General features: G+C 46.7%; 1 protein-coding gene and 1 long non-coding RNA gene across 2 annotated transcripts in view; one reads left to right on the forward strand and one right to left on the reverse strand.

The window, feature by feature from the left end:
* Nucleotides 1-25,128, forward strand: LOC136115372 (uncharacterized). Its single transcript, XM_071801766.1, has 10 exons — nucleotides 1-531; nucleotides 4,436-4,602; nucleotides 9,901-9,978; nucleotides 10,258-10,301; nucleotides 10,450-11,154; nucleotides 11,279-11,624; nucleotides 12,197-13,424; nucleotides 13,627-13,790; nucleotides 16,156-16,954; nucleotides 22,041-25,128. Exon 7 carries the CDS (start codon nucleotides 12,660-12,662, stop codon nucleotides 13,362-13,364), a length of 705 nt encoding a protein of 234 aa, XP_071657867.1. The 5' UTR covers nucleotides 1-531; nucleotides 4,436-4,602; nucleotides 9,901-9,978; nucleotides 10,258-10,301; nucleotides 10,450-11,154; nucleotides 11,279-11,624; nucleotides 12,197-12,659; the 3' UTR covers nucleotides 13,365-13,424; nucleotides 13,627-13,790; nucleotides 16,156-16,954; nucleotides 22,041-25,128.
* The window catches only part of LOC136115440 (uncharacterized), a 17,654-nt gene continuing 6,154 nt past the window's right edge, over nucleotides 14,984-26,483 (reverse strand). Inside the window, exons 2-3 of the long non-coding RNA XR_011736354.1 lie at nucleotides 20,088-20,206; nucleotides 14,984-15,646 (exon numbers count right to left, since the gene is read on the reverse strand). This is a non-coding gene — a long non-coding RNA (uncharacterized lncRNA). The remainder of the gene's footprint in view (nucleotides 15,647-20,087; nucleotides 20,207-26,483) is intronic.

Raw genomic sequence — 26,483 nt, forward strand, 5'->3', positions numbered from 1 at the left:
TCCCTTTTCACTGCTCTCCAACAGCTCATTCCCCAACTTACACTGGAACCTGGGGTTGTTCCTGCCCACATTCAAGACTCTACACTTGCCCTTGTTCTGTTCCATTCAATTTTCCCCGCCCAACTCTCCAGCCTGTCCAGGTCTCTGGATGGCAACACAACCCCTCATCCAAGTCATTGATGAACATATTAAATTGTACTGGTCCCAGTACTGCCCCCTGAGGCACTGCACTGGATCCAGGCCTCATTAGTGGGCGAACAATCCAACGCTTGGTGAATTCTCCTTCACAAAGACAGGAAGAGCCGACATCAAAGAGCGACGTCGCTATGAACGCTTGGCCGCCACAAGCCAGTTATCCCTGTGGTAACATTTCTGCCATTTCTCTTTCCGAATTGCCGTGTGAGCGCTGCGTTGGCAGGAGGCGACGCTTGTCCCCGGAGGTCGTCGTACCAGGTTGGAACTTCATGGAGATGTTCTGCACTCGCTCCGGGCTCCAGATGAACGGGGGCTTTGGTTTCCCTTCTTCAAGTGGTAAGTAGATAAATGAACGCAATAACCCCTATATCTACTCATGAAAAATACTCATCAAAATTAAGGGTTAGATAATTGCCTGCTGGAGCCTGTGGTTGAGACAATAAGTATTCTCAGAAAGAGATTTTGAGTGATGTGGGCTGAAAACATTATTCCTACCTCAGGTCCAGCCAAAAACGCTGCTCGCATTTGCTCCATCACCCTACGCAAATACTCAGTAAAGGCTTTCCCAACGCCACTGTTAGAATTCGGGTTGTATTTCGAAAGCGTCGCTAATAACCACAGCTCTTGATTATTCTGAAAAGCTCCACTTCACCTTTTTCCCTTTGTATGTCTCAGTTTCCAAGTGGAAATTACTGGAATTGTGAAACCACCTATAATGGATTGATGTAGTTGGCTTCGAACAATCCATACATTAAAGTGGTTAATTATGATAAGAAGGGGTTCTTGCGCTATTAGGGAGGTGATGCTGAGGGAAAGAGAGCAGCAGATGAACCCTCCCCATGCTCTCAATAAGGCTCCAACAGGCTTTTTATTCTTCTCTTTCCCCTTTCTTGATAAAATCAGACATAGAGAACGGCTCAGTCGGACCTTTGTGCTACACGGAACATGTTGTGAAATGCCACCACTTCTGCTTTTCTTAATAAATCCCACTCCAATTCAATTCTAGTGCATTATAGGTTAAATTTGGTGTGGTGTAGCATTCATTTTTCAACCTAAAATCAGGCTCCTTGGGAACTCTCCCACTTGGATTTAGGCACAAGTATTGACAGGCGGATTTTGGGGGTTACCTTGAACCTTTCTGCACCGCGTCAAATCATTTCCTGGTGTTAATGTGAAAGGATGGGGATGGTAAATAAAGAATTGATGCATTTGTAGGTCTTGCTTCGAAATCAATTCACAACGCGGCCCGAGATGAGGAGCTGGAGGGTTTTTCTGGTGCCCTGGTTTGGTGGTGGCCACAGGAACATGTCCAGGCGCTCCTCCCGCTCCCTTCTCTCCGCATCCTCTTGATCCATGTGTCCCCTCCACAGGAAAGTCTTGTTTTGTGTCGGAAGAAGTGAAACTAGATCATAAATATACATTATACATAGTATTTCTTCATTACTTTAATGACTGAAGTGGAGTAAATGGCAGTCGCGTTACCTTTGTGGGCAAGCTCTGCTATTTGGTCTTGGGTTTTGAAACCCTCCGAAGCTCATAAATACGTGAAATTTGTTGTGGCAGCGTTTGCAAAACCATTGTGAAGAGGATTAAAAATGAGACTAAAGGGGAGCGGGAGGATTTTCAGCTTTTGATGACCTGAAATGAAGAATAATGCATCTCTAGGAGATATTTATACACAAATTACAGCCGTGGTCATTGGGTGAAGTTCTGCGATTAGATTTGATGACCCGAAAGCTCCTTTTTTCCTGATGAGCTCTGTCAAGGTTTCCATGATTTCATCCAGTTCTGCCCGTCCCGTTGGGTGGGAAACGTGAGGAACACACAAAGAATACGTGAAGACTTGTTGGGCAACATTGTGGATGTTCTCCAGATCTTCTCCTTGCTCTCCTTCACTCCTCTCTGCTCTACCCATCGGGTATTTTGGCCAAATCTTTGTACTCATGCTTTTTGGACTGGTTGAAGACTTTGAGGTGGGAAAATAGGCTGGAAAGGGCTTTTTCCAGGGATCGTTCATCCCCCACCTTTGGGGCAACCTGGGTTTCACCACCCTCAGCGTAAAGAATTTCTTCCCCAATTTAGTTTAGTCCCCTCCTTTAGTTTAAAACCAACACCCCATGTCCTACCGCATCAGGCCCTGCTCAAAAGTCTGTTCACAACTTTCTTAAGTAGAGAAAAGTGCAATAAGGTCTCCCCGGAGCCTTCTCTAAGCTGAATCATATATATAATATAAGTATGTATATATGTCTTGCTAATTAACCTTTATATTGCTCACCCAGGGAGGGGAGCAAGATGAGGCCCTTGGTGCTGGTTTGGGGCATCCCCTGAAGTATTTTGGAGGCAACATGAAGGAGCACATCTGCAAATTTGGGGGGGGAATGATGCTACCCGGTACCTCCAGGCAAAGCAGAGGTGGGATGCGACTTCCAGATGTTTCCAGCATCTTTTTGGCAGTGAAGGTTGCGCGAACTTAAAGGAACCGTGGAGCCTGTAGGGTGAGAAAAGTATTCACGCTCCCTTCGTTCAGCAAAAAGAGGCAGGAATTCAGGGAGAAGCATAATTCTGGTTGACTATGGATGGTGAGTAACCAAACTGGTTTAGTACCACGCACAGACCGGGAGGCTGATGGTTTCTCGCAGCAAAGACCTGAAATCGCTTCCTATTCTTCAGCCACCCAGGATGAAAACACCGATTTTGGAGGCTTCTTGGGGCTCTGAGACAACATCAGTGCCAACTGAGCAAGAGAAAATGTGGTTTATATCATTTTTCAGGTGGCCGATCATCCCAACGTGGCTTCCTACAGCGCCCTTCGGCCATTTGCTTCGTCATCCAAAGCCCCTGGGGCAGCGATGTTGTCGTGACATCACCTGGTGTGGAAACAGCTGTTATCTAATCTATTTTCATAGATTTCTGAGGTCGGGAGAGAGCGTTACGATCATCTGGCTTGACAGTTACTACGATCGATTGGGATATTTTGGGCTCCAGCCAGCGGCCGATGAGGGTCAGGAAGGACTTTTCCCCACCCCAGTGCACAATCAGTCAGTGTTTGTTGGGTTTGGTTTATGGGTTTGTTTTCCTGTTTTGGTTTTTTTGTTGGATTTTTCTAGAGGAATCCGAGGCCGGTTGCATGCGGTTGTGTCCAGAAGCTGGCGCTGATGTTTCCTCCTGGAGATGCTGATACGCTGGAGAAGCTTCGGGGTATCATTTCTGACCCCCTCCCTGCTCTATTGACCTAGGACCTGGGTCAATCCCATATGAGATATGGGATCAGAATGAAGTTTTTTCCCCAAATTTCATCAGAAGGGACTTTTTGCTGCTTTTCGCAACGTGTGGCGCAGGGGGCCGGATCCGGACCTCAGACACCGCTCGTGCGGCAACGTACGATGCTCAACCACCTCTGACTCTTCAATCCGTCGTCTTTTTTGCCCGTAACACCCAAAAGTTCAATTTCTGGAGAAAAAAAGCAACTCATCCTGGCAAGAATCAATCCCTGCTACATAACAGTGAGAAACTGGGTGGATTACAGTGAACGCGAGATGAAGTTGATTGCTCTAATCAGCTTTATTAACCTGAATGCTGAGGAGTGGCTGATACTGGCTGTATTATTTGACCTTCTGATTTATTCTTGGCCATTATCAGAACATAATTCTCGTTATTAGAGTAAAACGGAGAGCGGAGGAGTTGGGTGGCCTGCCAGCAGCAACCCAGGAACGTGGGAGTTCGCTGTGTGTACTGAGAATAGAAATACCCAGATCAACCCCGAATCAACAGCTACGGACTTTACATATGGAATTCTTATTATAATCGCTTTCTCTTCCACCGCTCTTATTGCATAAGGAGGGAGTTTTAATGGGGTTAGAGAAGGGAAATGTTCCAATCCATTGCCAGTGGAAAGCTTTGTGAATGGTGGACCACCCCGCTCCCTTCCTAAAGCCAAGGGTTTATTTATATATATATATATAGATATAAATTTAAATTACAGTGAGCTCCTTCATTCCAGGTGAGCGACAAAGCATCGCTGGAGAGCAACGGGAGCCCGGCCTCGTGTCTGTTTTGTGGCAGCGAAATAATGCCTTGTGCTTCACACTCCGGTTGCTGTTTTACACCTCGCTGGCTTTAATCTTAGGAATAAACAGTGCGCTAATTGTCGCAGCTTTCAGGGCAGCGGGGTTGGCGAGGCGGCCCAGTCATGCCAGGAATTTAAGTTTATGTAATTTGGTTTGCTTTTTGCTTTTTGCAGGCACGGCAAATGGGTGTGAAACGCCGGACGTCAGAACCCGCTCGGTCCTTACGCTGCGGAGCATCCGCCGTGGGCTGCGGATCACGATGCTCCGCTAGGAAGCCAAAGCAGTTCCTCTAGAAGCCACCGTGATGCTCCGTGGACCTGGCGTGGCCGAAGCAGCGGAGGTTAAGTATACAACTAAAATTGTTTGAATATGTATTGATACAATCAGCGTCTGGTGTTCGCCCTTGTTTCGCTGTGGTTTTATTCTCCGCCTCCCCTGCGCCGCCGTCTCCTTCCCGCGGAACGAACCCAACCGCGCCGTCTCCTTCGCTTCGCCGTTCAGCTCCCCCTCCCATCTGCTCTTCTCCTCCCCAACATCCCTCCGTGCCATATGGTCCTTCTCTCCAGCGCTGTCTGCTCCTCCTCCCCTCCGGGCATCCTCATCCTCGCCAACCCCCAGGATTTTTCTTGCAAAGCTCACGAAACGTCGTCTTTTTCACGATGTCCCGGCTCCTGGGGTGATGGCCTGATTGCAGCTGTTTCATCTTCAAAACCCAAGTTTCCAGACTTGCGTTTATAATATTTAGTGCCTTGAGAGTTTTTAAGCTGATCAGGTGGGATTTCTCCTTGATCTTCGAAACCTGCTAAGCTCTCTGGCTGCCTTTTCCTCTCCGTTTCAGGGATATTCTCCGTTTCCCTCATTCCTTTCAAGTTTCTGCTGACTTGCCGGCTCTGCGCTCCACTTTGGGCTGGATTTTAATATTTCATCGCCTCTTTTTATTTCACAACCACCCTGAAGAATCTAATCTTTCTCCGCCAGCTACGTAGGCGTCCAACTTCTGCAATGAAGTTGCTGGATTAAGCAGGAGGAGATAACCCAACCATCCCTCCCGACCTTTCTTTTGGCAAACGCGCTTTATTGATTTATTTTGGGATATTTCCTGTTGATTTAGGATGAAAAAGCCGGGCTGTGCCCGTGGAAGCTGCGACGGCGACAGAAGGAGGTGGGCAACGTGGTTACGGGTTGTCCTGTCTGCTGGGGACCGCGGTCGCAGCCAGATAGACAGGACATCCAGACAAGCCCTTCACACCAAACAAGTCAGGATTTTTGGCTAATATAAGAGTATATACGCACAAGTGGAGGGAGTTACGCTTTTCAAAGGCATTTCCTCTGCTCTTGGACGGCTGGTTGGAAGAGAAGCCACCGCACGCCGCTGCGTCCCCGCAGGAGAGCTGCCATCCCAAACCCACCATCTACCGCTTTGTTTGTGGACCTTGCGGCTCGTTTTCCACGGCTCGAGAAATTAAATCAACTTGACACGGAATTTTTCCTTCCTTCCTTTTCTTCAACACTCAAAAGCGTAGATTTGGAGGTTGTTTTTTCACCCCAAATCTGGCCTGGACTTGCGCTGGTGAGAAGACACAATCCCTCGCCTGGTCAAGCAACCAGCAGGAAGCATCGGTGATCCAGGTCTCATCCCACCCTCACCGTGGTCCATATCGAGCTCAACGGGAGGCCGAATGGCTTCCGAACTCTGCTACTGTAGCGCTTTCCCGCAGGTGAAGCCGAGCTGCATATATAGCGCTATAAATCTCACTTATTTTACTTATTAGGCTTTTACTTATTTGGAGGTCTTTGACAGCAGCCAATAAAGATGGTGCCAAACAGAGACAGCTGGTATAAAAGTGTGCTCGACAAGCAGAAATAAATACAACTAATTGAAATAGAAAGACCTTCTGCTTCGTGGTGACAACCAAAGAGCTTCACTAAATATGGATCAACTGCCAAGAAGCTGAAAAGAATTAAGAGGTGCCGTAAGAAGCCGGGGAGGTCATTTTCTCTTTGTTTTAATGGACAACGGTGTTCCTGTACCTTATCTCGCAGTCACTCTTGTGTTGGCACGAGGAAATAACTGTGCCTTCTACCACTTTATCTGAGATATATAAAGAATCTGAGCAACAAACCAAGTTTTCTCTCCTCGGACAATCGCCTCGTTCTGCCTATAGGAAAAAGAAGATACACCCTAACAGCCGAAGATAACGGGGTGAATAAAGGACGGATTTAAAATAAACCATAAATACCCTAAAAAAAGAACAAACCGTACGTATTCTATTCCTGACCTCTCTACTGAATGTAACCTCAACCTGATTTTATTTGCTTTGGTCAGGGGTAAGTTAAAGCCTCCTTATTTGAGCGCAGTATTTTTAGATCCAAAATACAGAATGCTCCTTGTGGCTAGCGGCCTTGCCCTCAATTTGTTTTATTTTCTGTCTCCGTTGTTCCGCCGCTCTATAATCATCTTGCGCCTTGTGTTCACGGTGGCCTTATATTTACCGTGCAACGTGCTAATTAGTAGCTCGGAAAATACCCGATGTGTTTCCACCGCCCGGCGCAGGAAGCGCTTGGTTGGCTCTGGAAAAACAGCGAGGCGATTAAAAACCAACCCTGCTTATTTCGTAATTAAACGGAAGCGCCGCCCGTATGAATTTCGCACCACTTCATGGAGTGGGTGAGGAGAATCAAGGGCGTTCTGTGTGAAAAGCAGGAGTAAATTTGCCCTCTCCTATTCAGTTTGGGACTTGACATCTTCAAAGGCAGCGCGGTGGTGGCCATGGAGAGCTGAGAAGGTGGTTGTCCCATCCTGGGACCATGTCCAAGGGTTTCCACCCACCCTTGAGCTTCTGGCCGCTCCGTGAGCAAATCCTCATCCTCCCTCGCTGCCGGGACGTCTCCATCGCCGCAGTGATGCGCTAAGTAATGAAGTGGTTTGAGTTCCAACAAGAGCACGATAATCCCGTCCTGGAGCGATGTTTCGTGTCACGACACATCCTTGCATGCTCCCCGGTAGCTGCTTTTCTCCTCGGACGTCCGGCTCATCAACAAAACTTCAAACCAACAGCGCTGTAGGCTCCGGTCCTCAGGAAACAACAACCTGAGGGTGCGGGGAGGGATCGCAGCACCAAAGCGGAGCTTAAGGAGGCAGAGACTGGGTTTAGCAACAGCTTAAGTAACGTCAGGTCCACCCTGGCTGCTCTGCGCTGGGTCGGTGCTCGTCCGCCCGTGCCGTGAGCTCCTCTCCTGCCTCCTACATCCCTGACATCCAAACAAGGTGGTTTTGAGACTCCTCATGGATGGACCCTTGGGCAGGGTCCAGCTACGTCTTTTTTCCTGGGTGAAATCCCAGGAGATAAGTCCTGGAATCACTCGGGAAGGCACAGCTGGGACCTTCTCTGGAGGAGGGTGTTGGGCTGAGCCCGCGTTCCTCCGGTGACACCGAGAGAAGGTCACACCACGGCTTACCGGAGGTTTTACTTCTACCTACGCGTTCCTTGGTGAGATGGCGATGGGTTCCACAATCCTGATGCATTATAAGCTTTTATTAGTAAATTAACTCATTTAGAAGGTAATAACCCACAGGATGCTCTTGAGGAGTATCAGTTTTGACGTTTGACAGGAGGCAATTTCTCTTCTCTCCTTTATTCTTGTTACAGGGATCACAAGCCCGATCGCTGCGGGATGAACTTGAGCCGAGTCTTAGAGATCATTCAACCTAAAAGTGGGATTTTCTGTTGACCGAAAACAGAGTCTATCTCGTCATCCTATCCAAGTTACGGTTGCAAAAAAGAGGTATAACGTAGAAGATTGTAGATTTGAGGGTCTTAATCTTCTTTGCAACTGCTTTTAGCTCTTCCTGCAGTCAGTTGTGTGTAGGAATAGTTCAGTCGATGAAGCTCAGTGTGAACTTTGGATCAAGAAATCTCCCTGAAATTTCTAGGCCAAACCAAACCCAAAACTATGGCTTAATTATCTGGGTTTGAACACCAGCCTTGTGGGGTGTTGGCTTTGCCTTTTTAGTGCCGGGATAGCGCTTTAAACCCAGTCTTGGATCATTTCTGTTGCCATCAGGAGAAGGTCTCCAACATCCCGCAAGCTGCGAGTCACTCATAGAGAGGGGACAAGCTCTCTACCGAGCCACACGATGCAATTTGCTTTCGAAAACTGCTCTTCAACGGCTTTTCTTGGGCATTTGCTTAGCTAGATGTGTCTATAAATAAGCTGCAAGTGTGAGACTGCAAAGGCATGTGTCATCTTCTCCCTTCCCCCTGATTTTCATGGTATTTTTGCTCTCTTTCCCAATTTTACCTGCTAACCGTGGACTTTTGGGACAACCTCTCACCCCAGACAACATTCCCATCAACCGATGGTTTATTTATTGCTGACTTTAACCTCACCCATCTGGCATTTCCCTGTTTTCTCCACCTTTCCAAGATCTCAAAGTACCAGGTTTCTCTTGGGGTGGCCGTGCTGGAGCTGAATTAATAAACCCAAACAGTTTTTCAAAGCCAGGTTTCATTGATCTGTTGCATCATCTCTGGAGCTCCATTTGCTGTTGGACACAGTTTTGAGGTCGATGATGGGGGAACACTGGAGGTGTCATCCCAATTTCTTTACAAATATTAAAACAGGTTGGGAGGATGCTCAACGATCTCCAGGAGAAGGGATGGTTGATGATGTTTTGGGGCTGGATTCAGCATCACTGATCCTCCAAAACATTAACTGGGAAGGGTCTCCATGGATAAACTTCCTGCTCATTATTTGAGGCTACTCAAGGCAGAACTCTGTGCTATTTTGTGATTCCTCACTAGACGAAGCCTTTGGGTGGGATTTGATTGTTTCAAGCCATAACTGCAGCGTCAGCGAGAGGGGTTTTCAATGGTGTTACTGATTGCGGCTTTCCCTTCCAGGCCGAACCGGCTCCGTGCGGCTGTTCCTTTGTCACACGTGGGTGATGGCTTAGAAATGGCTTCTTTTCCTTCTTCGCTGCTCATTTCACAACTGGTTTCATCAGTTTTTTGCCAAGAGATTTGCCAAGAAAATATCTTTCTGGCCTTGGAAATCCAGCAGGAAATATTGGGGGGTCGGTGTTTTTTGGGGCACGCTGTCATATGGCAGCACCCACATCGCAAAGCGCTCACCTGAGGCATCAGAACCTGTTGAAGCTCTTGCTTTACCCTTATCTACTGCTTCAAAAGATGTAGATTTGAAATCCAGATATCACGTTGACTTTGGGTGCCCTTGAATAGGGGGAGACGTGACCGGGTCCCACGGGACCTGCCCTGTTCTTATCCCACAAACCCAATTTCCACCCCCAAAGTGATGACCCTGCAATATTAACTCTTCCTCACTTCCTAATAATAGGGATATTTTGCGTATGAAATGCCTCTTTCCAGTTTTAAGAGTTTGTTTCCGATGCGAATATGAACATTCTCATGGAGTGCTGAAATGATGGAGAGGCGAGCTGCTCTCTGCTGATTTTCTTGCTGTCCCCTCACCACCTTCAGCAATTTTTTCTATATGTTCACCATATTAATCCTACTAAATCTCTTTTTTTTTCCTGCACAATAATTCAAGCACGCGCTAAGTGCCGGTTACAAATGTTAAACCTCACATCTGGGACAGAAAATGTTCGTTTTTCTAGTTGTAGGTAAAAGAAACGGAGCGAAGAAAAACAGAGACGGCGCCTGAGAAGCGTGTGGGATGGTCACAGGGCATACAGGTACACATTATATATATTTTATATTATTACTGTATATTTTTCATTTCATTATAGAAGTAGCGAGCGCATTCATCTTCATATTAAACAACTATCACCATTACACCTTCTAAGGTGATTTCCTCCTTATCTCCAAGTCCGTTAAACGGGACGTCTTGACAATAGGGGCTGAAAGTGAGAAGCTGAGATTTCTAGGTGTGGTTTATCTCATCCCATGAAAGACTGAAAATAGATTTGATGAATCACTCCTGAAAAGCACCTGTTTCTCTTCGCTGACTAAAGGAATTAGGGGCTGATTAGCTCTGATGGAGACATCGACGCTGGAGGTACCTTGAGTCGCGGGAGCTGAATGATAAAGTCTTTATTTCCCCCTGGGGCTCCATTGACCTTTTGACTCAGTGACTTGCCTGAGCATCAAGTCAGCAAACCATGGGAAAGCAAGAGTTCATTTGCAATAACTGATTTATTTCCAAGGTCTTTACTCCACCGGCGAGCGTTAACGCGATGTTGGAGGCTGCGTGCATCTGGCTTTTGTCTCCTGGAACGGTAATAAGGTGTTTAATGATGTGTCAAACAGCAGTTTCATCCGGTAAATAGGGCAGCATTGTCCAGAAAAAGATGTCTTTTTGGATAGAGAGTAGGAAATTGCCACCGGAGAGTTGTCATCTGTTGAAATGGAAACAGTGTTGAGCGTGTTTGGGGGTGTCATGGGATGGCTACTCAGCCAAGATTAGGAAAAGCCCAAAAGGGCTTCAGCCAAGATTAGGAAAAGCCCAAAAGAGCTTTGCGGGACAGGGCTACAAATTGAAAGGACCTCGGTAAATCACAGAAACGATCTCACAAGCGATGCGGTGCTGTTCTGCAGGGTAAACGCAACGCACGCGAATCAGTGATCCGGTGTGAGATGGGACATAAAGGGAGATGTGAAGGCTTGGGGGTGTCGTAGTGCCCAAATGAAGCTTTGTGCTAGAGGTGACCGTCAACCTGGGTTGCCCGTTGAAGCATCTTTTTGGCTTCTCTGGGCATCCACAAAAGAAATATAAAGCACCCATGGGAAGAGCAGAGCTCGTTTATCCCACCCAGGATCCACCGCTGGCGCAGAGACGCGTGTGTTTCGTTAACAATCTGCATTTTCTAGGTCTGCCAACTGATCCCATCGCACCCCTGCGAGGGATGGAGGTGGGTAAGAACATTTATCCCCATTTTCATGGGGTTAACTGGTTTCCAAAGGCACCGCAGTGGCCGAGAGACGATTTCAGCTCCGGGATGTATTCTGCTTCATAACAAGGTTTTTATTCCCTAGCATTAGCGCAGCATCGTTGACCCGACGCTCGACGACACGCAGGCCTCGCCAAGCTTTTGACAGCTGTGTTCTGAATGGCTCGGCAATTTATCCGCCAACCATGACAGAGCCGTTTTTTGGGGGGGATGGATGACTTTGAAATGTGCTGCTCTGGCGAACCGACGCAACGACTGCTCCATGAAGTCGTTATCCCGCCGCGCTGGGAGATTTCAATTGCCGAAACCGATAATTACTGCCGAGGATGAGCCAGTTGTAATGAAGGAATTTCTCTCTCCCTTCTTGTGCCTTGGAGTTTTGCTTCTCCCTCCGGTTTTGCTTCCTCGTTCCTTTGAAAAGCACGACCCAGGTTATTAACTTCTTGGTTTCTCTTCCTTCTTTGGCCACCGAAGTGAGTGGTTTTGACATCCTCAAACGTGCTGTGTTGTAGTTGGGTTGCTCCGTGGGCGGATTTGCTAAGATGCTAATGGGAGGAAGCAGGTGGAGTGTCTCCCGCTGCTTTTTAATGTATATATTTTGCATTTGCCGTAATTGTGGATCTTTTGACTCAGCAACTGAGTCAAAACTAGATTTTAAAATTCTGTTTTGTTTAATCGAAACAAAATACTTGGTCGTATTACACTTTGTATGCGCCCGAAGTGTTTCTTCTTTGCACGGCTGAGCCTTTTAGAAACCTTATTTGAGATAAAGCTCATCCGTTTCAGAATTCAAGTATCATCTTCAGATAAAAAACAAACATGAAATTATTTTTTAAATATATATATATATATTTTTCCCTTGGCTGCAGCTCTCAGTTCAACTTGATTTAGGCTTAGGCCTGGTTTTAGCCATCCACCAGCTTTGCTGTTGTCCTCTGTGTTCTTGCAGCCAAAATAACCTGCAGCCCCATTAACTTCCTTTCTCTTTATTATTAAATCTCAGTGCTTTTAATTAAGAAGTGTGCAGTGCCTGGAAAACCAGCCTCTCAGCTGCCCTCCCCAAAGTGATGTCCTGGTCTTGCCGTCCTTTCCAGAAGATGCTCAGAACACCAGGAGAAACCCAAGGGGTGGTGAGTCCTGCATGTGCAAGAGAAGTTGCTTTGGGAAACAGATGAAAATTTCTCATTTTGACGAGGTTTGCAGGATGAGAAGCTTCCACAAAACCATTTCCAAGCGAAGAACCTTTTTAGCTGCTTGAGCTTTGGGAATCGAGGCTTGGGCACCGTGGCGTTGCTGAAGTGCTCAGATACCCTCAAAGCAAAGGTGACTGTTGAATAGCTCCAGTGCTCTGGAGTATTTTGAGATGAATCACGTCACGCAACTGAAGAAGAGGTCAGAGGAAATCCACATTTCCAGCTGGGCATTGCCCACAGGTGGCCAACCCCAACGCAACCCAACCCAACCCGATGCAACCCAACCCAACGCAACCCAACGCAACCCAACCCAACGCAACCCAACGCAACCCAATGCGACCCAACGCAACCCAATGGGACCCTATGCAGCCCAACGCGACCCTACGCAGCCCAACAGGACCCTACGCAGCCCAACGCGACCCAACCCAACGCGACCCAACCCAAGCCAACGCGACCCAAGCCAACGCAACCCAACCCAACCCAACGCAACCCAACCCAACGCAACCCAACCCAATGCAACCCAACCTAACGCAATGCGACCCAACGCAACCCAATGCGACCCTACGCAGCCCAACGCGACCCTACGCAGCCCAACACAGCCCAACGCGACCCAACCCAACGCGACCCAACCCAACGCAGCCCAACCCAACGCAGCCCAACCCAACGCGACCCAACCCAACGCAGCCCAACCCAACGCAGCCCAACCCAACGCAGCCCAACGCAACCCAACGCAACGCAACCCAACTCAACCCAGCGCAACCCAACTCAACACAACTCAACACAACTCAACCCAGCGCAACCCAGCGCAACCCAACGCAACCCAACGCAACCCAGCGCAACCCAACGCAACCCAACACAGCCCAATGCAACCCAACCCATCCCAACCCAGTGCACGAGTGCGCTATCAACTGGATGATCTGGGAGTTATCGCTAACGTATGGACTTGGAAGTATTGACAATAACTCAGTGAAAGCTTGACCAGGCTACTACACATGAAGAACACTATTTTTGGAAGAAGATTGAGCACTGATGTCACAGGTAAGGCCCTACCCAGCTCTGCGACGTGCTTTCTCTACGGAAGGATCTCAAAGGCAAGCTATAATTGCATAGAAAAGCTTTATTCCTCTGTATAAATTTAATCCCGTTTCCTCTGCTAAAGCTACACCTACACACTAAAGTGCTTCTCATCAGCATGCCAAAGATATATGTAATAATCTTCCCATATAATTTTATTTTCCAGATGTACTTTCAAGAAGTTAATCCTTACGATGCTGCCGAAGTTTCCACACAAAGAAAGCAAGTGGATGTCTTCTGAAAAATACGGCCTTGGGGACAAAATTCCTGCTGCAGTTCAAGAGGGACGATGTTTCCAGCGCGAGGCCAAATTGCTGAGCGGATGATAAGGTATGAGAGGAGGATAAAGGCATTTTTGAGCTGTAGAGCACCTGGAGTTTGGTTTTCTTAGGGGAGATGGAGTCAACTCAGCTCTCAGAGTTGCACACAAGGGATCTTTGTATTATTTTGGTTTCTCCATGATAATATTGGAAAAAAGCAGCAAACACCCAAGTGGGTATTTTATGGGCATCACTCATCTAATAAAACTACTCGGTGAGGAATGTAAAACTCGTGGACGTCTGCCACCCGCAGATTAAACCCTCCTGAGTGCATAGGGTGATAAGGAGGAGATAAAATGTTGGGTGAGACTTGCATTTTCACTTGGCGTTGCTTGCACAGCTTTCTGTGGCCATGAACCCAGCCAGTGGGTGCAAATGCGTCCAAGCCACGTAATTCAGAGGATTTGTTCCCCTGAGTCTAAGGGAGGAGGGGAGTTTTTAGAGCTTAGTCTCAGCTTTGAGATTAATGTGGGAGAGCCGGCTCAGCCCCACCACGAACCATCCTGTGCTCCACCAAACAGCGATCGGTCTTGTAGGTCTGATCTCCCATCAATCTCTACCATATACCATGGGACAGACTCCCTCAAGACTCCAGGAAAGAAATCTGTGTACCAGGAACTCCTCATGAACCAATAATTGTTCCACATCTGCCTCCATTTCTTATTTTAAGGCTATTTAAGCTTTATTTTTACCGTGGTCTTTCTGGTGGGATGCCCATCAGTGTCACAGATTACCGTCCGCAGGTAAGAAATGAAAGCAAAATTGAAGATGTGACACTGCATTCAGTCTCTTATGTTTCCAAACTACCTCTTGATGTTTCATCCTCTGTGAGTTACCTTCACTGTATAGCTATTTTATAGCTATTTTATGTCATGGGCGCTTAAGACGTGTTAATTAAGCTTAGCGGACACCCATGTCACACAATATCACGTTTCTGAATGGGGTTTGGAGTCAGCTCTCCACAGCAAATAGTCATGGATCCTACTCTGAAAATGTAATTCTCAGTGACTTCTCTCCACCTAAAATTACCCGTTGTCATAAATATGATCAACGACAAATCCGCTGCCTAAAAATGCTCCTGGAAAGCAAAAAGGGATGGGAAAGGTTCAGGGCAGGCCAGGAAAATCCTGATGGGCTGGAAAAGTCCTGATGGGCCACCTTGAACTCGTGGCCGTGATGTCCTGGGTGCTATGCCCATGTTCTTTGGGTCGCCAAGGGATGGGGACAAGACTTTGGTGATGGCTCCTGAAATTTGGGGTCCCATTGAGCTCCTGCTCTTACACCAGACTTGTCCCCATGGTCACGTCGTCCCTTCTCCCGTCCATTAATTTGGAACACACATATTATTTGAATTCTTCAAGAGAACGTGGGAAGCCTGAACCTTTTTGGCTCAACAGAAATGCAGCTCAGGTTTTAACGGTGTTCTTTAATAAAGTAAATTCCTTCGGCCGTGCTGGGGGTAAGAGTGGAGCACTAGGGGAAGGGAAAGGGTTAAAATCACTTGGTTGGTGTGAGCTGAGCTGGGAGGAACAGGTCCCAACAAGCCCTCACCTAAGCAGTTCTTTCTTCAGGCTTCATTTTCCATCTCGGTTTACAATTAAGCACTTAATCCTTCGTGCTTTAATATTTCTGCCGCACTCTGCGGCTTCTCTTTGTTCCAAAGCAGCAAAAAACCAAGGGTAAGGCTGAGCTTAGATGTGGACCTTGTGGGTCACTCTTTTCTTCTGGGACAAGGTCCACTTGTGGTGTCACGAAGGACTTGGGATGGGATTAATGAAGTCCAGGTCCAGGACTTACCTCCTTGACTGAATAAATGAATCCAAAAAGTATTCCTTCCATATCGCCCACACGTTCAGATTCATGTCACTGTTTTATGGACAGAAACGCAGAGAATGACACCGCTATTTTAATCGCCTGCAAAGTCATTATACAAACCTATCGCCTAAAACGCGAGCGCCGTGGCAAGAACTTGATGCTCCTAAAGCAGCCCTTCGAAAAGCTTTATTGCGTTTTAATGTATAGCGCGGGCTATAAATTGCGCGAGCTGCCGCGCTCGTACCGCGTCCCTGGTGTTACACGCGTTGGGATGCCCTTGAACCCACGGCAGTGACAACGATTCTCTTGTTAATCAAGTAACTGAGAGGTCTCCTTCCAACATTATATTTTCAATACGCTCAATCCATCTAGATGCATTTTAGGTGTCTAAATATTTCAAATATATTTTAAAATAAAGTATTCTCACTGCCTGTCTGTGATAACCTTGAAGCGCTCCCCCCATGCTTAGCAGAACAAAGACGTTGTTATGCCTTAAACATCTGGTTTTTGTTACTTTGGGAGGAAAAGATAGATGACACCTCATCTTATCCTTCCCGAAGTTTTATGGCCATGGAGGTGACACCTTGGAAGATAAGGACAATTAACAGTGTTGCTGTCGAAGGCCTCATGGCCTAATTGGGATGATAGAGATGAACCATCTGTTGGACAACCAACTACCGGAAGAAACCACAAACCACCAGCTACCCCTGATGGGCAAGACAACTCAATTCTGGTCAATACAACTCAATTCTGGTCGATACCATGAACTTTCCCCTAGTTTGAAGACCCCAGAGTCATTTCGAGAAGAGTCTTCCTAATTAGCATGAAGAGCGAGCAGAGGGAGGAGACGAACCGCCTTCTCCTACCTCGAATGTGAATGAACTGGGTTATAAAACAACCTCATGTACGATATAGGTTGATGGTGCGTAAATCTTCAATGCGTCCCCACCTCCAGAGGTCGTCGCGGGACCGATGTGGAGTGGTGGTATCTTACTCTCCCTCTCTGTCTCTTTCTGATATCTTAGTTTTCCTCTTCTCTCTCTCTCTTCCTTTTTCTTAAACATATAAAGTAGTATCATTGTAAGTTCTGCTGCTAAAGCCTTGTTAGGTTTTGCATTACAGTTACTAATTGTTACCAACCCACTATTTTTAGAAGGGTTTTTGCTGCCAATTATATTGATAAGTTTCGTGCTACTACCACATACTTTTGCCAAGTCACTGATTGCTGTAATTTGCATCCCACCACGTGCTTTTAGTAAATTCATAATCGGACACCGAATTTCCACATCGCAGAACGATCGTTTCCAAGAACGCCTCGGCCTGTGCCGTGAACCGCTCGTGCGCGCCGCCAGCGATCTGGTGAGTGAACGGCAAATTCATGCGTATGGTCCGTTTCTCCTATCGTTACTGGCGCTCCAATACTTTTGTGTGCCCACCGTAACGACGTTTAGGGACACAACAACAAGTTTGCGGTAGAGGCTGTGCAATAAACCCCATTTTCCCCAAGCGCTTTTATTTTTCTACTTAAACTGTGCTCAGAGCAAAAAGCTTTAGAATTGAAAGTATAAATGTACCTAAGCCTGTTGAAAGATAATACAGCAATAACTCCTGACTCTGGTTATTCTGTAGTCAAAGCCTTAAAGACCCGTCTCTCTTTACACTGTGGTGGAAGAAGGTGAAGCGACACTTCTTTGGGATTTATTTCCTGGGTCTGGAAGTCATCGCGGTCTAATTCCAGCCACTAGAAATAAAATAAAGCTTAAGAGGGAAAACGCCGTTCCCAGGGATGTTGTTCGATGTATCTGGTGCATCCCCCGGCAAAAATGGTGATGAAACAAGCAGCATCGGGGCCGTGTTGAAATTTAGATCTTTCTCAGGCTTTTCCTTAATAAGACCCATATTTATGGTTATGAAAATTGGGTTTTTTTGGTTCTTTTAACCCCTCAAACTCAAGCTTAAAACGCCGCGAGATATCAACTTGCAACAATTGCAGTTTGCCCCGTGATTGTTGGGCTGTAATTAGAAATAAGTGCCATTCAAAGCATGAAATTGGAAAGAGCACCTGTTTTCATGAGAAGATATTAGCTGTAGAGATAAGTTTTAATCAGAGGGAAAAAATCCCCAGGAGGATGGCAAAAGACAATCAGGAGTTGCTATCGAGTGTCCCAGAGCCATCGAAGGTGACCAGGGGATTATGAACGCGGTGATGAACATCAGGACCTTCCATTAATGGCCTTTATTCTGCATTTTGAAAGAACTGGGGTGATTCTTGCATCACGTGAGGAAATATCCAACTCATTAGCAAACGTGGAGGAGATTAAATACGATTGATTGGAGATGAACGGGTCTAAATGTGCAAAGCCAGGCAGGAGAGCTCGTTTGGTGACCACCTCAATGACGCTTGGAACATCCAGGAGGAGATGGAGAGCGTTGAGAAGGTTGAGGTGAAGGTAGGGTGGGCCGGAGCCTCCAAGCGAGCATTGCTTGGGCTACCTGACAATTTTGGGGTGGAAAAATGGAAAAGATGCCATCAGATGTGCTAGAGAAAGAACGGTGGGAGAGATGATTTGGTGACCACCTCGGTGACCTTTGGAACATCCCAGGAGGAGATGGAGAACATTGAGAAGGTTGAGATGAAGGTAGGGTGGGCAGGAGGCTCTAAGTGATCATTTCTTGGGCTACCTGACAATTTTGGGGTGGAAAAATGGAAGCGATGCCATCAGATGTGCTAGAGAAAGAACGGTGGGAGAGGTGATTTGGTGACCACCTCGGTGACCTTTGGAACATCCCAGGAGGAGATGGAGAGCATTGAGAAGGTTGAGATGAAGGTAGGGTGGGCAGGAGGCTCTAAGTGATCATTTCTTGGGCTACCTGACAGTTTTGAGGTGGAAAAATGGAAAAGATGCCATCAAATGTGTGCAGCAAATGGCGCTATTTCCAGTAGGATTCCTCCACCAGAATCCATCCACCAGTTTCTGTAGTTCTATATTCTTCACATAATATAATTATAACAACAAGTGACTGAAAGGAGGGAGCACAACATGATTTATTGGCTTCTTTGACACCTGGAAGACCACCGGTGAGGGGATTTTATTCAAGTTTGTACACTTAAGGTGCAAAAAAATGAGAGCAGAGCTCAGAAGGGATATTTAATTGGTGCTTTTATTTATAAGCACCTACAGGGTCAGGATCTGAATTTCTACCCTCTCCATGTTTATTGGACTAATGTCAAGACACCAGCCACTTTTTAATTTAAAAGAGCTTGTGCATTTTTTCGCTTTAGCGTTGTTAATTTGTTAAATGAGTTTGCTGTGATTAACACGCAGGCTCTCTTGACTCTCACATCCAATAAATTCTGTGCAAAAATACATTGACGGCCTCCACCGCCAAATTTACCCGGTGATTACAGCGACAAGGGGTGTAAACGTTCACGTTGAGCGTCGTCTCTTTGCTCACTCAGCACAACTGGCCACAATATATTGCTCCAGGTCCTTCCTCCATTAATATACTGATTTTATTATTTATGTGTGAAGTTAGAAGTGTTTTCCCCCTCGAATCTCCACAAAGGTATCGAAGCAAACAGCTAAAAAATGGTTTGCTTTGGGAGAATCACAGAATGTTATGGATTGGAAGGGAGCTGGAAAGCTCATCCAGTGCAATCCCCCCATGGAGCAGGAACACCCAGCTGAGGTTCCACAGGAAGGGGTCCAGGCGGGTTTGAATGTCTGCAGAGAAGGAGACTCCACAACCTCCCTGGGCAGCCTGGGCCAGGCTCTGACACCCTCACCAGGAACAAGTTTCTTCTCAAATGTAAGTGGAACCTCCTGTGTTCCAGTTTGAACCCAGTGCCCCTTGTCCTATCATTGGTTGTCACCCAGAAGAGCCTGGCTCCATCCTCCTGACACTCCCCATTTCCATATTGATCCCCATGAATGAGGTCACCCCTCAGTCTCCTCTTGTCCAGCTCCAGAGCCCCAGCTCCCTCAGCCTTTCCTCACCCAGGAGATGCTCCACTCCCTTCAGCATCTTGGTGGCTGCGCTGGACTCTCTCCAGCAGTTCCCTGTCCTTCTGGAGCTGAGGGGCCACAACTGGACACAAGATTCCAGGTGTGGTCTCCCCAGGGCAGAGCAGAGGGGCAGGAGAACCTCTCTGACCTACTGACCACCCCCTTCTAACCCACCCCAGGTACCATTGGCCTTCCTGGCCACAAGGGCCCAGTGCTGGCTCATGCTCACCCTGCTGGCCCCAGGACCCCCAGCTCCCTTTTCACTGCTCTCCAACAGCTCATTCCCCAACTTACACTGGAACCTGGGGTTGTTCCTGCCCACATTCAAGACTCTACACTTGCCCTTGTTCTATTTCATTCCATTTTTCCCTGCCCAACTCTCCAGCAAATGCTAAACATCTTTTCGCTTATTGCTGTTTTCAATTCACAACCGGATGTGGTAATAATAAGCAGATAATTGAGGGAAAAAGGCAAATCTTTCCTACCTAGTGAGGAACTGAAGGCACCGAACGCCCCGTTCCTGTGTCAGGACCAAGACTTGGGATGCTGCAGCTGGGAAGGTCTGGGGCCACCAGTCAAATTTCTCCCATATAAACAGAAAAGGCTGTAAAAGAGGTGGTGAGAATTGAAGGAGATGTTAAGGGTCATTTGTTAATCCAACGAAGCAGTGAAATAAATTCTAGAGCTCTGCAAAGCGCTCCAGCAATTGCTTTGCTTTGTGCCGTAGGATTTTCCACTCGCCAATGGATTCAGAGGGGGAAAAATAATTAAAAACATGTTAAAAAGCAGCAGCCTTTAGCTTATTTTTTACAGCTGTAAGCACAGCAGTGCAAAGGATCAAAAGAAATAATTTATCACCTCCTTGCATGCTTACAAAAATAAATGTACTTTCAAGTCGCGGAGACTTTTCCCAGGTTTCCCTGCATCACAACCTATTTATAAAGGCTCAGCGCTGCTTACTTGCTGTGGAGCTTTGAATTCTTGAACTCCTATCCACAAATCTCCCAAATCTTATGTAAATAGCGACGGGTGATGGTTCCCGCTGCTGCTGCTGCGGAGTATCAGCTCCCTTTTAGATAGCATGAGACACGTATAGAAATGCGATGTATATTACTGCAAGTCATGTCTGGTGCTACTATAAATAGCTTTATGGGATGCTGTCTGCTGGCTGGGATGAGATGGGGACCTAAAAATACCTGCCCTAGGCTGATTTAACATCCTGGAGAGCTGCTGGTGGGAACTGGGTCTTGGGCAATTGGCCATGGAGGTTCTCCCGCCTGGTGGATCTCACACGTTTGGTCACGGATTGCTTTAAAAAGCCATTCTGGTGTATTTCTCTTAATTGCAAAGAGGTCAGACAAGGCAAAACTCGTGATATATACCACTTATAAATAGCGACGTAGAGAACGAATCTACCTCTCTTGCGATATTGGGTGGGTTGAGCTGCGGCTTTCAGTGCTTAAAAGGGGCCTGTGAGAAAGATGGGGACGGAGTTTTTAGCAGAGCTTGTTGTGGTAGGACAAGGGGTGATGGTTTTAAACTAAAGAGGGGAGATTTAGGTTGGATATAAGGAAGGAATTGTTGGCCCTGAGGGTGGTGAGGGCCTGGCATGGGTTGGCCAAAGAGGTGGTGGATGAAGCATCTCTGGAGACATCCCAGGCCAGGCTGGACGGGGCTCTGAGCAACCTAAGCTGGTGAAGATGTCCCTATCATGGCAGGGGTGGCACTGGGTGAGCTTTGAAGGTCCCTTCAACCCAAACTCTTCTCAGGAAGAGAATAGAATTCTGAAGACCTTGGCACTGGGGAGGCCAAACCTCAAATCCCTGTCACCATCCCTGGAGGGGTTGGAAATACACACAGATGAGGTTCTCAGGGACATGGGGTAGTGCCAGGGGTGGGTTAATGGTTGGACTCAATCTTGAGGGGCTTTTCTAACCCAAACGATTCTTCCCAAGGCAGCCCATGGTCTCAAGCCCCTCGGACAGGCAGCAGCAGGTCCCTGCAGGTCCCACGATGCCACCGCAGCCCCAGCTCCTCTACTGGGCACCACCAGGAAACTCATCACCCAGCGCCGTGTAATCAGACTCATTGACAAGTGCTATCAAACGCTAATTATTGCCATTTGCGTAAATAGAGGTGAGCTCATCAGCGCCAGCTGCTCCCCCGGAGCCTGCGGTGTGGGTACCTCTGCGCCGAACGGCAATTTGGGGGAAGAACGGGGGAAAATGGGGATGGAGGAGGAAGCCATGGGGTTGTGTGGAGCAAGTTTCATTCCTCAGAGTCCTTCCATGGCCGAGCAGCCACGTCCCGTCGGCCACATGTTTTTCCATGTGGAAGCATATTGTACATAGCACCTACGTATCTGTGGAAGAAATGAGTTGTTATTGGAGTATTGGGTGGAGACGGCGCTCAAAAGGGGTTTTTTTTGCATTCAATAGATTTATCCCAGTCGTGAAGCCAAATGTGAGGTTGTTACGCCCGTCGTGCCGAGGGATTAAATCTGATGGACGGTTGGATTCGCCGGATCGGGAATTACATCTTGGCAATCATTGCGATAGTCCGGCCGCTCTCGGATGAGCTCGACCTCATTGCCCTCCATTCTGGACATGTGGCTGAAACCCCAAAGCTGGCACTAAGCTCAGCTAATTCTTTTCTAAGCCAAGCTCAAGTTTGCCACCAACCTGGATCTGGTTTGCAAGCAAAACCTTTGGTTTGTTCCCCCCGTGGGTGAGAAATTCATGACTCTGAGAAGCTTTTGGCACAAGGTGGAGGCTCTCGGGGTTTTGCTTTGAGCTGCTCATTTCTCTCCAAACAGAGCTCAGGCTGTGGGAAAAGCACAACTAAGGCACCCTGGAGGATTCGTGCTGCTGGCCCTGATAAGCAAACCCATGGAATATTGCTCAGCTCAGCTTGCTGGGGTAGTCTGAGCTTAAAAATCAAAGGAATCAGAAATACCGCCCCCAAAACACCGCGACTTCCACAGCAATATAATATCCATTAATAGCTGTGTGCTCATTTAACCACCAGCATCTCTCGCTTGCCTGGTCCTCGGGGTCATGGAAGGCACCAAGGTGTTGAAGTTCAATCCATGCTTGTTTAAAATAATAAATATAGGCGTTCGGAGTAAATAGCACCACTAAATTTAGCACCATAGGTTCGTTGCTCACCTGAGCCCACCCAAATCTCTGCTTATTTTTACAAAAAAGGGTTATTTGCTCCCATATTTCCCCTTAGAACCCCTTAAAAAGTACAACTCAGGGCTACCATAAATGTAAATACGTGCGTTCGCGAGCTGTAATGGATTAAAAATGCTTATGGAGCTTTTATCGAAGGAAAAATCACTGTAATCATCATAAAAATCTCTGCCTTACAGATGTACTTAATGGAAATGTATTATAGGCATAGGGAATGTTTACTGTGTTGCTTAAAACTGCGTGTGTGATGCAGAAATATTTAATAGAAATATATGTTGTACACTGAATTCTTCTACTGTTTCACTTAACTCCTTCCATAGAGCAGCGGTTGTTAATAGAAACATACTGGAAAGTCGTTTATTATAAAAAGTAACGTTTTCATGTTATTTTTCCCCAAATACTCTGTGACAACCAATGTTTAATAGACCTTTTTCTACCATGATCTTCATAGGGTTGGCAGGAGACCCATCCTCAAACTATTTGATTGGTGACCATGTGGAAGGACAAATGGTCACCCTGGAGTTGCGGTTGGCGATGCTGAACCTCAGGGGCTTCAAAAATGGGCAAAAGAGTCAATTTTTCCGCAGGTGAAGCGTCATTTTGGGACAGAAAACAGCGGCTGATTTGGGGTTGTCGTGTTCTACGGAGATGACCTGACCTCCTGCTTTGGAATTGGGTTCCTGCTTGGACACCAGGTTGACTTTGTTGCTTCTAACGAGCTGATCCTGCTCCACCCTGAGGGAATGAGGCCAGGGCCAAACTCAGCACACATGGGCTTAATTAATCAGTTTATTTAATAAGAATAGGGAGGTGGATGGGTTTTTTTTGCTTGTGGTAGTTTGGTTTCTTCCATGGGTTGGTGAGGAGCTGCTTCTTGCTTGCAAGGTGAGATTTGCAGAGGGTGTAGTTGCTCTGTGTGGTTTCTTCCTTTTATTTTATGTTGTGTTTTCATAGTTATGTGGCTGCACATGTGATTATAACAGATGTTTAGAGGCTTTTTTACGTGATCGTTTTATCTCCTTGAGTTTTTCCTGAGCTTTATGGGTTTGTTCTTGGGTTGGATGGGCATCCAAGGGGGAATTGTGGTCCTGGTTATTGAGACATTACGAATAATCCATTTGTTCACCCTTCTCGTAAAGATGATTGATAATGAAATTAATGTTAGAAATATCTAATGTTATTTTATTAGATGAAGAGCTGTTGAGTAATTGTTTGGTGGGACATAATTTCAAGAAGCGCTGTCAATGTAGAGGCTACAAGTTGGTTTTATGGACTGGCTGTGAAGTAAGGATGTTTTTGGATCTGTTTTTATGCTAAAGGCTGTTCCCAAATTGTCAAAGGGATTTTAAACTGAAAACAATGGATTTTGGTAACCCCAGGGATGGGGTAACTGATATAAATACATGGATTGGCTGTGGGGCAGCCTGACTGGGTGAATTCTCTTTATCTAAAAGAAATGTATTTAAACTGGGTTTTCTCATGCTGCTTAAGCCCGGGAGCACTTGCTTGGACCTCTCAGGTCCTCGCTGACAAAGCTTCCTTAGAAATCTTGAAATACGATGCTTTGCTAATGCAGAAACTGTGCCGACCTCCAGCTAATTGAATATTGACCTCATTTCAATAGACAAAGAGGTGATGAGTGGCTGGGAATCCATCAGCTCGAATGGTCAGGTTGTATCAACGCTTCCTTTGTGCTGGGAAGAAAATGGCAGTGGCGGCTGATGCGTAATTTTGGGACTGTTAAAGGTTGAGTTACCTAAAGCTTTAAATCACTGTGGGTGGAGGTGAATGGGAATTAAATGAGAAGTGCCGGAGGGGAAAAATGAATGGAGTAAGAACATCCTGTTGAGCTTAATGGTAAAGATATGAAAATATTGTTCTAGAAGCGCACAGAAGAGGGGAAAGTGGGATAAATGGTGGTGAATGTGGAGTTTGGTTCAGATCTCTGACACATAAAACAAGGTAAAGAGCGATGATCAAATGTGTGGGAAATCGATTTTACTTGATTTCCGTGATACAATGAACTGAACTATGTGGGGTCTAAGCTTACGGCTCCATGTGGAGAATATAGATTGACTGAGAATTGAGAAGTGGTGGGTAATAGATGGAATCTGGAGCTTAAAATAAAAGCCTAGAGGGCACAAATTAATCACTGGTTGCATTCTGGTTGGGGAGAACATCACTCCATGCAGGTGTTTGATATTGGCTGGTTTTGTGCGCTTAAAGAGAGGAAACAGTCATTGGAGAGACTTGGGCCTTTTCTCCTGTTTATCTCATTATCTCAGCAGCCAAATTCCTTCAGCTTGCTTGAAAAAACAACACAAAATCCAAACCCAATTGCTCAGCTGGTTGGAGTCGCATCTGAAACGCAGAGACCGCAATAAAACTCACGGAATGTCGAAGAAAGGAGAAGGATCGTTGATCTTTAACCGTGTTTTTTGTATGAGAGACTTGACAGCTTTGCATCCACCTTCCATCATCTCCTTTTGGGGTGTTTCTGGGCTTTCTACGTGTGGTGGAGACAACTCGGGGTTCTGGGTGAGTCGGATACACTGACGGATATCCTGAAAATAAAGTGATCTTGTGGCAGGGTCACAAGTCTTTTGTGTCAACATCTGTTATCCAAGCATCTTGGGCAGCCTTAAAGCTTCTTGCTCCTGCCCTGATCCCAAGAATGGTTGGGATTTCTAAGCTAATTAATCTTGGCCTGAGTTCATTTGGCCGATGTTAATGTTTTTGGAGCTTGTTCTCAGGTGATCTTCAAGTGGTTCTTAGGACTGGGCAGCTCAAATAAGTTAATTGTAGTGGTGGCTTTTCTCCTTAAAGAAAGGAGTGAAATAGGACAATGTGCCAGACCTCAAGGTCATCTTTTAATTCTTCTCTTGTCCCCAAGATACTTACATGGGAAGGGAAAGGTGCCTAAGGAAGTGAAGCTTTGGGGGATTAACCTTTTGGAGAAAGATGCAGGGAGAAAAAGAGCTTGAGACCCCAGGGTAGGTCGAGGATCACTACATGGGGCAAGAGATCTACTGATGAAAAATGATTTCTGGGTCATGTCTGCAAAGCTTCTCGTATTTAAGCTCTTCAGTTGCTGTTCCGGGAGCTGTTGGTGCTTATGTGCCATATGCTCTTTGTGGTGAACCGGTGGAAATCTGTGTGCGAGCACAAGGTTTGTCTCCTATTTCTGGTAACCTAGTGCCTCCAGCAGAGCAGATGCGATCTGCTCAACTATAAAAATGGTCTCTCTTGAAAAATCATGTAGACGGGCTTGAAATAGCTGTGCTGTTTGTGCTGTGGAAGAAGAAATGGGTTCTGGAGCTGAAATGGAATGTCCTGAAATAGTTGTGAGCGGAGATGGATCGAGGCAGCGGTTCTGATTTGGGAAGGGAGGCTTGGGGCTTGGTCCTGAGAGAGGACCCCAAATGGAGAAGAGGTGTGAGAGGTGCACATCCTGTGTCTGTTGCTGCTTGTCACAGCAAGTTATCCATGCTGAGTCCTGTACCAGGGTCTACATGGGCTTGGGTGTCCCTTCCTCAACCAAGACCATTTGTGCTGGAGTGTGTCCCCTTCTGCCTTCCAGCGATGGGTGATCTCTGATATATCAGAGGGTCATTTTGGTTGGAGAAGACCCTCAAGATGGAGTCCAACTGTTCACCCACCCTTGGCACTGTCTCATGTCCCTGAGAA

This window comes from Patagioenas fasciata, chromosome Z (genome assembly GCF_037038585.1).
Source record: "Patagioenas fasciata isolate bPatFas1 chromosome Z, bPatFas1.hap1, whole genome shotgun sequence".
Lineage (NCBI taxonomy): Eukaryota > Metazoa > Chordata > Aves > Columbiformes > Columbidae > Patagioenas > Patagioenas fasciata.